Source organism: Gopherus flavomarginatus, chromosome 1 (genome assembly GCF_025201925.1).
Source record: "Gopherus flavomarginatus isolate rGopFla2 chromosome 1, rGopFla2.mat.asm, whole genome shotgun sequence".
Taxonomy (NCBI): domain Eukaryota; kingdom Metazoa; phylum Chordata; order Testudines; family Testudinidae; genus Gopherus; species Gopherus flavomarginatus.
Window position 1 is genome coordinate 216,554,025 of NC_066617.1, and position 11,656 is coordinate 216,565,680.

Here is an 11,656-nt window from a genome sequence, read left to right on the forward strand (position 1 = left end):
TAAAAATTTACCTATCTAGCCCTATGATTTGCAAAGAAAGTCTCCCAACTGGAAACCAAAAGTAGACTCATGTAGTGTTGCCTTACTAAGTCTCCAAACTACTTCATTGCCTCTGTTGTTGCTGCTCACAGTTTTGCCAAGCAACAGCACAATGACATTAGCAAGACTAGTCAGTTTCATGGCTATTATTCAGTAAGGAATGAACAACAGAATTCTGTCCATTTCAGCTGTAGCTAGGGAAAAGGCAGAAGACAGGCACAAGCATTATCCACAAGGATAAAAAAGAAATAGACCAGAGCAATAGCAGAGACCTCTTTTCCCTCTTACTCCCTGCAGCAGCCCAGAGTCTCGAGGATCAGGAATAGGGAAAGGAGAAACCAAAAGCTTCCTCTCCCCTTCAGCAAGTAGCTAGAAGCTGAAACATCTACAATCCAAAGGTTGATATGAAAGCTAGAGACTCCAAGCAGAGTCAGTGAACAGTACCCTGGTAAAAATCCCAGCACCACCCCTTTACCAGCAAGCACTTGGGGAGGTGCAAGGAGGCTGAACTTCTCAGCAGGGCTTTCCCTCTGGATCATGCTGGTACTGCCCCCCCAACAAGCCCCATCCGATACCAAGCAGCTGATGGGCAGACATATATTTTGAGTCGTGATAACAGTACTAAAGTTTTTCAGCCAAAGAGGATTCCTTCTTCAGGTGTTAAGTTGTCTTACTGAGATATGGCTAAGACGATGAATGTTACAGAAGAGGCGGTTGAAATTTCATTTAAGTTAAGGCTTTAGACATAGAATAAAGTTAGCATAAGCTGAGACCTGAAATTAGACTATAGAACTCATTGCCACAGAGTCCAAGAGCTTAGCAGGATTTAAAAAAGGATTAGGCATTTCTATATAGATAACAGATATCCAGCATTACAACAATAGGAAATAACATCCCACACCCTCCAAACTCATAAAAAATCCTAACAAACCAAGAGTTTGGAAGGGATATAAATCCTCATGCTACAGGGCACAAGGCCAAACTCTAATGGCTGAAGTTAAGAAACTTTCCCCATGACAGTTTATTCTTGGATTGCATGCAGCATGATTTCACTGACAAGAAAAAGGTGCATTTGATTCTGACCACTGCTGGAGAAGCTATACTGAAATAGATTGATCACTAGCCTAAAAATGTTACAGGATTTCCAATTAAATAGTTTACCAATCTCTATTTAAATACTGTTATCTGAACTAGCAATTAATCAGAAACCTTAATTTGCTAATTCGGATCTTTTAGAACAATTCACCAAACAAATGTACAGCACTTCACACAAATCTGTCTACGGCAAAATTGCATCACCCAAGAGCAAGTAACAGATTAACAAGACCCCTTTTCCCATCCCACCCAAGTATGCCAGAGAAGTCTCATTTTATGTCAAAAGTATTTTTCTATAGTTTAGAAAGAGGCAGCATTATTATTATTTCTAGAACCATAGCACCCAGAAACAGTAGTCATAGACCAGGCCCCCACTGTGTTAGGTGATGTACAAACACGGAACATACTCAGTCCCTACCTGATATTACAAGTGTATACCCAATCATATTTATAGCTCCATCGAGAATTATAAATACTTTACAAGCTGCACAACAAAAATCACATCTCTACCCTTGAAACACAGTCACCCCTACCATGAAATACCACAAATCAACACTACCATAGCCTAAAGCAGGACATGAACGCTTAAGTAAACCAAAAATCAGTAGGATTTTAGGCAGTTAGCATGCAGTTCTCTAAATTCCAATTTGAAAATACTACACATTTTGATTTCATGGGAGGAATTTACAATTTTGATTAGTAACTCAATATTGCTGATTGCTACAGTACTACAGAGAATTTAATTAGCAGCACCATCAATAGTCAACTGCAAAGGGGGAAGGACCAAACACACCTCAAACAAAACTCTGTTTTCAGTGTAACAAGACCTATTAGCACAGTAGATTAGATTTGAAAAGGTTAAATAGTTACCAACATTTGAACTTGAACAAAAATAGCTGGCAAGGACAGAAGTGTTAGACATTAGGTCATTCAATCCACCCTTTTGCCAGTGTTCTATTGTTTTCTACATCTAAACCACTTTTTCAAGGGGTTTATCTGGAATTTAAGGGGCAACATGGAAGAAGGCACAGAGATGGCTGTGGAAGGCCAAAGAAAGAGACTGCGGAAAGACTAAACTAGGAGCAGACAGCATCCTGGAAGCCTTGGTTGGATAGTATTTCATTAAAGAGGGTGTGATTACAAACAGAAAAGCAGTGGAGAGGTCAAAAAGAACAAAGAAGAGAATCTGAGCTTTGGCTAAGAAAAAAATCAAGTCCTTGGACAAGTCATACCCCAACAGAGTGAAGGAAACAGAAGCCAGATTGCAGGAGGTCAAAACATTCATTACCAGACCCTGGACCTCTGCACATCTTAATGAATCAAAAGCACCATTTCCAACTGTTGCCTAATTTCCTTGCTTCAAACAAACTCCAACCTTATGGAGAAAACAAATTTGTAACATTGTGTTTACTTAGTTCTGCTCTCTCATCTCAATCCCTCTTTTCCCCCCCTCCAGCTTCTTGTTAAATCTGTCTCCCCTCACCTCCCTCTCCTGCCCTGTTGGTTCTCAGATCCATTTTTTCCCCCAGTCAGACTGGGTCTCTGCATCTGATCTCAGTTTCCATCCACCTACAGCTGCCAGCCCCACCTCCCCCTTTTCTCTCTTCACTCCCTGTCCCTAATCTCCTTGCCCAGCCAGCCCCAGTAACCGTGCAACCTCAACTCCCAGTCCCCCAGCCCTCTTCCTGCCAGTCTTCAGTCCTTGAAACAATCAGCTCTTCCCAGCAGTCCTGCTCTTATCCCCTCTGCATTTGGATCTGACAGCTTCCTCCTTCAATTTTCATGAGCCATCAGGATGCCAGTGAGAGCACAGAATAATATGTTCAGATGCCAAAACTCAGACCTGTCATGGCCTGCAGCAGCCCTGAGCTGCAACTACATGAAAAGTTCATCTGCTCAGCTGCTGCCTAGTGTGGACAGAATCTTCAGGGAATTTAGCTAAAAATCTCAGAAATGCCTACTAAGCATATGCTAACTGCAATTTTTCAAAGGCTTATAACTTGGCCAAATGTGTGGTAACAGGGATAGCGAGAGGCAGATTTCTAACAAAAAGGCCAATTACAAGCCAAATTTCAAGTCCCCAATCCAAAGCATGAGAGTAGCTGAGCTTTCCAAACAAGAGGTCACTAGAATTTAACATGGGCAGAACATATTCTTTCCTAGCCTTGTTAAATTAAAAAACAAAAAAAAAAGTTTTTTTAAAAATACAACCTGAGGCTGCAACCCAGAATGGAAAATTTCCACCCAAACAGTTAAAGTTCAGCAACGTTATAAGCAACTGAAAACAGGGTCTTATAATGGGAAGTGTCAGGCAACCTCTACAGGAGGATCCATCCACCATATGTATATCTATATCTACACACACATTACATATACACTTCTAACTTTCCTCATTAATCTCCAGCCACAGTCATTGGGTTTCACTCTTCCCTTAAATACCCTCTATCGTCTGGATAACCAGCTGCCTAAAACTGAATGCAGTACTAAAACTACAGTGACAGATCCAAACCCTGCAATCCCCGTTTTTTAAAAAAACAAACAAACAAACAAACAACAGAACAATCCATAGTTATGTCAATCCAAGGCAGGGCCACCATCCACAAAACAGCTCACTCACAAACACTCAACATCAGATGACTGTGGGGGTGGGGGAGAGAAGAGCTGAAAGGATCTTTTTTTCTTGTCTCCCAAAAGAGACAATTGCTGAACACAGAATGGGAGCAAAAGCAACTCCTTCCCCCACATCTGTCACACCCTGCTGCTGCCGCCTTCAAAATAGGCACCCCCTTTGTTGATTTTCAGCAGCACAATGGGCCAGAACAGAAATCAGACAAGAAACCCCCATAACACTCCCCCGGACAGCCTGCACTGCAAGCTGCCTCCCACAACACACCATACACAGGCTCTCTCAACTAACTGCAGTCTCACAGCAAACTTTCCCAAGCACCGAACCCCCTAAAAGGAGAAAGAAACGAAGGCAGCGCCAACTCCGAACTTTCCGGGCGCCAGGGGAAAGACTTGGAAGAGTTGCTAAGCAAGAAGCCGCCCCTGGGCACCGCCTGCCTCTCCCCCTACCCCGCACCCCCCGGGCACCCCCTACCCCGCACCCCCCCCGGGCACCGCCTGCCTCTCCCCCTACCCCGCACCCCCCCGGGCACCCCCTACCCCGCACCCCCCCGGGCACCCCCTACCCCGCACCCCCCCGGGCACCCCCTGCCTCTCCCCCTACCCCGCACCCCCCGGGCACCCCCTGCCCCGCACCCCCCCCCGGGCACCGCCTGCCCCGCACCCCCCCCCGGGCACCCCCTGCCTCTCCCCCTACCCCGCACCCCCCCGGGCACCGCCTACCTCTCCCCCTACCCCGCACCCCCCGGGCACCCCCTGCCTCTCCCCCTACCCCGCACCCCCCCGGGCACCGCCTACCTCTCCCCCTACCCCGCACGCCCCGGGCACCGCCTACCTCTCCCCCTACCCCGCACGCCCCGGGCACCGCCTACCTCTCCCCCTACCCCGCACCCCCCGGGCACCGCCTACCCCGCACCCCCCCGGGCACCGCCTGCCTCTCCCCCTACCCCGCACCCCCCGGGCACCCCCTACCCCGCACCCCCCGGGCACCGCCTGCCTCTCCCCCTACCCCGCACCCCCACCGGGCACCGCCTGCCTCTCCCCCTACCCCGCACCCCCCCGGGCACCGCCTGCCTCTCTCCTTACCCCGCACCCCCCGGGCACCGCCTGCCACTCCCCCGCCCCCGCACTCACGCCCGCCCAGGTACCACATGTCAACCCCCCCTGACCCAGCTCGCCCCCCATTGCCCCGCCACACACCCCCGGTGCCCCCCAAGTGCACCCGCCAACCTCCCGCCCCGGCAGAGGGGCAGCCCAGGGCACAGACTCGCCCAGCTGGCTCGCGTCGCGCCGCGCTCCTCTCTCCGCTCCGGGAGCGGCGCACGATCCTCCCCGCTCCCGCCAGGTGCAGTGTAGTAAATCGCTCTCCGTAGTGATGTGCTATCTACAGTGTACTGCGCAAGTGCACATGACTGCGCATGCTCAGTACATCTGTTGAAGCCACTGCCCTTCACCCCGCCCTTGTCAGCCGTGGGAGTCTGGGGGCTGCTTTTGACGGGGGTTAAAAAGTGGCAAAGGGGCGAATCGGAGCAGGGGGGTGGCCGGGGTCTGAGCAGGGGGTGGAAATTGACGGAGCGGGGGGGGGGGGGCAAGCAGCTGGAGGCAGCATTAGGGGAGGGGCTAAGGGAAAATCAGGAACGGGGGGGAGGAGGCGGAGTTAAGCGCAGGGGCGAGGCGCTGGCAGTGGGTGTCGGGGGCAAACGGCACAGGCAGGGGAACAGGGGTAGCAGTTACCCCAGTGGCACTGAGACACCAGTGCTTTCCAAAATAGTTTGTTGGGGGTGGGGTGAGGACCTTTTTTTATTTGAGCAAAGTAGCTTTTTTGTATACTATATGTATATTATAGTGCAAAAAACTGCTGCCTGTAGGCATTTGCTACATCAGGTAGTAGTTTACCACAATACCACCGTCTTACAATCCATTCTATATCAATAACTGCTACCAGTAGCACATTCGTACATGGAGCAATTTTATTACAATACTGGTCTGTCGCATCCTAGGCACATTTAACATGAGCGATTTCAGCTTTACGCAGTTGGCAAAAACAAGAAAAAAACAAAAAAAGAGAAAAATAACAATTTAAATACTGTTTCTGTAGTGCAGGCGATTCCGCCCACCATTATACTCAATGTAATTTTGATTATACGCGATTTTCACGTTAGGCGCTGACTGCGGAACGTAACCCCAACATAAGATGAGACAGACGTGTACTCCCTGCCGCAAACCCCAGAGACAAGCTCGCTGCTCCCGACGCTCCCAGGACAGCCTGCGCTGGTGCTGCCTCTGTGCAAGCACTGCAATTCTCCAGCTCCAGCTGCCAGGGACTGGGGTGGTGGTGAGGGCGCTGTGGGTGGGAGCTCCGCGGAGGGTGGGGTGCTGTGGACTGACAGGGCTGGACTGACTGACTGCCCCACCTCCTGCACACACCAACCCCCTTTATTCTGGGACTCAGCCCCCATCTGACCCCTCTAGGACCTGCTGTGTCTCTTCTTAGGGCACTTTCCCCCTCAGACTAGAGCCAGAGAGAGAGAGCGATCGCTTTGAGAAAAACGTTCACCCTGGTGTAATAAGATGGTTTTGTATTTTACCATCTTTCTATGTGAGTTAATGCCAGAGGGCCTGGCTTGTCTGCTTTCACTCACATAGTTGTCATTGAGGCATTTAGTGCACTGGAGGAGGTATGTCATAAACAAATAGCTAAGGGTTAATGTCTCTTTCACCTGAAAAAAAAAAAAGTAACCTGAAGCACCTGACCAGAGGACCAATCAGGAAACAGGATTTTTTCAACTCTGGGTGGAGGGAAGTTTGTGTGTGAGTCCTTTGTTCTTGGTCTTCTGCCTGTATGCTCTCTCGGCTATGAGAAGTGATTTCTATTTCCTGCTTTCTAATCTTCTGTTTCCAAGTTGTGAGTACAGAGATCATAAAAACAATAGGGGTTATTGTTTTTTCTTTTGTATTACATGTCTATAGTTGCTGGAGTGCTTTGAATTGTATTCTTTTTGAATAAGGCTGTTTATTCATATTTCTTTTAAGCAATTGACCCTGTATTTGTCACGTTAATACAGAGAGACCATTTTTATGTATTTTTCTTTCTTTTTATATAAAGCTTTCTTTTTAAGACCCGTTGGAGTTTTTCTTTAGTGGGGAACTCCAGGGAATTGAGTCTGCAGCTCACCAGGGAATTGGTGGGAGGAAGAAGTCAGGGGGAAATCTGTGTGTGTTAGATTTACTAGCCTGACTTTGCATTCCCTCTGGGTGAAGAGGGAAGTGCTTGTGTTTCCAGGACTGGAAATAGAGAGGGTGGACTCCCTCTGTTTAGATTCACGGAGTTTGTTCTGTGTATCTCTCCAGGAACACCTGGAGGGGGGAAGGGAAAAGGTTTATTTCCCTTTGTTGTGAGACTCAAGGGATTTGGGTCTTGGGGTCCCCAGGGAAGGTTTTTTGGGGGACCAGAGTGCCCCAAAACACTCTAATTTTTTGGGTGGTGGCAGCTTTACCAGGTCCAAGCTGGTAACTAAGCTTGGAGGTTTTCATGCTAACCCCCATATTTTGGACACTAAGGTCCAAATCTGGGACTAGGTTTATGACAAGGTACAACACCTATAGTGGTAGGCATATGTGGGACCTGTGGATCCCAAGAGGTGCTTACTCCATAGCTGAGCTTTCAATACCTGTCCTCCAAGGAAACCTCCAAAACACCAACAAAAGGCGAGCCTGGGAACTTAAATCCATAATTCTGGTAGACACCAAAAACCATGCGCTTGGCAGGAACACTGGTTTTATGGCTCATTACAACAATTTGTAACACACCACACTGCCTAATACCCTTAATTGCCCTTTTCAGTCCCTTTATTCATAACAATCTAACCCTCAATTTCCCACTTTATTTCAAGTGATCACCTCCAAGATGCCTTATCCATTTTGTCCCAACTTGTATTTAGCTCAAACACTCTGATCTCCTTTTACAGTCCCGAGGAAGAGCTCTGTGCAGCTCAAAAGCTTGTATGTTCCACCAACAAAAACTGTCTCTGTCCTGCCCTGTAACACAGCTACCACAAAACCGCTAGCAAAGATAAGAATGTAACTTTTACTGACAACAGTTCTTTTAATAAAAAGATAACAAAAAGAGAATGCAATCTTTACTTTTAATATATCTATAAAACAATATACAAACAGCATAATTCCATTACAAAACAAAACAAGGGGACAAAGTTAAGGTCAAGTGCAGGATGTAACTCAGATGAGGCGATCGGTTATGTCAATGGGGAACTGGCTGTGTCTGTTAACTTCATTTCCACATTTTTTACCTTTCTGGGTTTTTTATTTATCTGTTTGTTTTTAATTTCCCAAAGGTGCAGAATTTTTGGCATGTTCACGCTTCCGGTCTGGCAGAAATATTTCTTAGGATTCAATCTTAAGATCACACATCCTCTCTTAAAATAAAAACAAAGACCTTTTCTTTTCAAGGAAAAGATCTGCAGTCTAAAATTGTATGTAACTATGATTTTTAGTCCTTGAAACTTGCAAATGTACATTAGCTCAGTTTTGCTTAGCACTCCTAGCAATCTTCATTTTTGATGTTATAATTTTGTAAGGGTTTGCACAGAAGAAGAATGGACCAGCTCAAAGAGTTGGTTGTGGATAGAAAGCCTTTCACCTCTAGATACCTCTGATCCAAATGCACTGATGTCTGTTGCTCAGTGGTCTATTTGAAATGAATTGAGGGTCTTTGTCCATCTTCTAGTGCAGTGGTTTTCAACCTGTGGTCTGCTGACGCACCTCCATCTAATATTTTGTAGGGGTCCACAAGTGAAAAAAGTTTGAAAACCATTGTCCCAGTGAATATGTTTTTTAAAAAATACCTCCTGTCAGCTGGCAACTTTGCCATCAGAGAGATTGAGGCCTGAATGATAGGGAAACTGAACTAAGGGTATGTCTACACTACGGGATTATTCCTATGTTACAGAAACCGGTTTTGTAAAACAGATTGGATAAAGTCGAGTGCATGCGGCCACACTAAGCACATTAATTCGGTGGTGTGCGTCCATGTACCGAGGCTAGCGTTAATTTCCGGAGCGTTGTACTGTGGGTAGCTATCCCGTAGCTATCCCATAGTTCCTGCAGTCTCCTCTGCCCATTGGAATTCTGGGTTGAGATCCCAATGCATGATGGGGCAAAAACAGTGTCGTGGGTGATTCTGGGTAAATGTCGTCACGCAATCCTTCCTCCATGAAAGTAATGGCAGACAATAATTTCGCGCCCTTTTTCCCTGGATTGTCCTGGCAGACACCATAACATAGCAGCCATGGAGCCCATTTAGCCTTTTGTCACTGTCACTGTATGTGTACTGGATGCTGCTGACAGACACAGTACTGCAGTGCTACACAGCAGCATTCATTTGCCTTTGCAAGGTAGCAGAGATGGTAACCAGCCCTATATCACCATCTGCAATTGGAAATTGGCAATGACGGTTATCAATCCTTTTGTACCGTCTGCAATTGGAAATTGGCGATGAGGGTCATCAATCCTTTTGTACCGTCTGCTGCTATCATGGGTGCTCCTGGCTGGCCTCGCTGAGGTCAGCCGGGGGCACATGGACAAAACTGGGAATGACTCCGCAGGTCATTCCCTTCTTTATGTTTTGTCTAAAAATAGAGTCAGTCCTGCCTAGGATATGGGGCAAGTCTACTAGAGAACCAGAGAGCACAGCCGCTCCAGGTCAGAGCCCCAGATATCCCGCAGGAATGATGAGCTGCATGCCATTCTAAGGGGTGACCCTGCAACAACCCCACTCATTGCTTCCTTCTTCCCACACCCCTCCTGGGCTACCATGGCAGTTATCCCCCCATTTGTGTGATGAAGTAATAAAGAATTCAGGAATAAGAAACACTGACTTTTTAGTGAGATAAAATGAGGGGGAGGCAGCCTCCCGGTGCTATGATAGTCCAGGCAGTACAGAATCTTCATTAGACATGAAGGGGTGGGGGAGGCGCTCAGCCTCCAGTTGCTATGACAAGGAAGGTTTTCAATCCTTTGTACCATCTGCCAGGAATAGCAGGGAGTCATTCCCATTTTTGCCCAGGCGCCCCCGGCCGACTTCACCGAGGCCAGCCAGGAGCACTCACGGGCTGATGAGTACGGTTTCCAAGCTTTTTGTACCATCTGGCATCAGGAAAGGAAGGGGAGGTGATGCTGCTGTTCAGCGCTGCAGCACCGCGTCTACCAGCAGCATGCAGTAGACATACGGTGACATTGAAAAAAGGCGAGAAATGATTTTTTTTCCCTTTTCTTTCACAGTGGGGAGGAGGGGGGTAAATTGACGACATATACCCTGAACCACTCGAGATAATGTTTTTGACCATTCAGGCATTGGGAGCTCAGCCAAGAATATAAATGCTTTTCAGAGACTGTGGGGACTATGGGATAGCTAGAGTCCTCAGTCCCCCCTCCCTCTTTCCATGAGCGTCCATTTGATTCTTTGGCTTTCCGTTACGCTTGTCACGCAGCACTGTGTTGAGTCCCTGTTCTGGCCTCTGTCTGGAAGTTTTTTCAAATGCTTTGGCATTTCGACTTCTTGAACAGAACTCTGATAGAACAGATTTGTCTCCCCATAAAGCGATCAGATCCAGTATCTCCCGTACAGTCCATGCTGATCAGCGCACCACGCTGGGCAAACAAGAAATGAAATTCAAAAGTTCGCGGGGCTTTTCCTGTCTACGTGGCCAGTGCACTCGAGTTCAGATTGCTTTCCAGAGCGGCCACAATGGTGCACTGTGGGATACCGCCCGGAGACCAATACCGTCGAATTGCGGCCACACTAACCCTAATCCGACATGGCAATACCCATTTCAGCGCTACTCCCCTCGTCGAGGAGGAGTACAGAAATTGTTTTAAGAGCCCTTTATATTGATATAAAGGGCTTCGTTGTGTGGGCGGGTGCAGAGTTAATTCAGTTTAACGCTGCTAAATTCGGTTTAAACGCGTAGTGTAGACCAGGCCTAAGACTATTTCTACACTAGCAGTTTTGCCTGTAAAACTTTTGTTAGCAAGAGGTATGAAAAAACACACCCCTGATTGACATAAGTTTCACTGACAAAAGATGTGCTCCCTCCAACATAGCTACTGCTGCTCATTTGGGATGGTTTAATTATGCTGACAGGAGAGCTCTCCCTCATCGGCATAGAGCAGCTACATGGGAGACCATACAGCAGCGCAGCTGTAGTAGTACAGCTGTGCCACTGTAATGGTTTGTAATGTAGACATCATTTTAACTTATCTTCACCCAAAGGTAATAAACTCTCTTAAACAGTGTTGGAGCACCCTGACAGAGTGCAGTGTGCTGAAAGTTTACATTGTTACTGCTTGTGCTACAGTTTCAGTTGTTATGTGGATTATGATTTTGGTTTTCAGAGCTGCCTGTCCTGCACCTTTCACCTTTACTATTGTAAACTAACAAATGACTGACAATCAGCATAAAAAGGAATGTGCTAATGGTACAACAGTAGAAGTACACTTTCATTTATGGTAAGAGAAGATTAAATATAGAATTAGCTATTATATAAACCAACCAATAAACATGGATACTACCATGTTTTAGTATAGTTATTACCAAAGATAGGAAGACTGAATGAAAATATCTGAAAGACCTTTTGACAGATTTCATCAGTAAACAAGGAATTCTATATAGGTTCAAAATCCCTTGAGCCATTGGAAGAAGCAATAAATTACTTTGTAAACTAAATAAATGCTCATGGCAATAAAGTGAACTACTAAGGCCTATATAGCCAACATAATCTATTTAGTGCTCTTTGCTTCATCAGGGTCACATTAATTTAAGGAGAGAAATGAAGATGATTTATTGTGTGGAAAGTGATTTAAGTTCAAATATGGTTATTTT

The 11,656-nt window shown here is 46.6% G+C and overlaps 1 protein-coding gene across 1 annotated transcript in view; it reads right to left on the reverse strand.

The window, feature by feature from the left end:
* Window positions 1-7,549, reverse strand: part of PRRG1 (proline rich and Gla domain 1) — a 51,246-nt gene extending 43,697 nt beyond the window's left edge. The window contains exons 1-2 of the mRNA XM_050937306.1: window positions 7,431-7,549; window positions 5,044-5,247 (exon numbers count right to left, since the gene is read on the reverse strand). Of these exons, the coding sequence (XP_050793263.1) occupies window positions 5,044-5,247; window positions 7,431-7,549 (323 nt within the window). The remainder of the gene's footprint in view (window positions 1-5,043; window positions 5,248-7,430) is intronic.
* Between the last annotated feature and the right edge of the window lie 4,107 nt (window positions 7,550-11,656).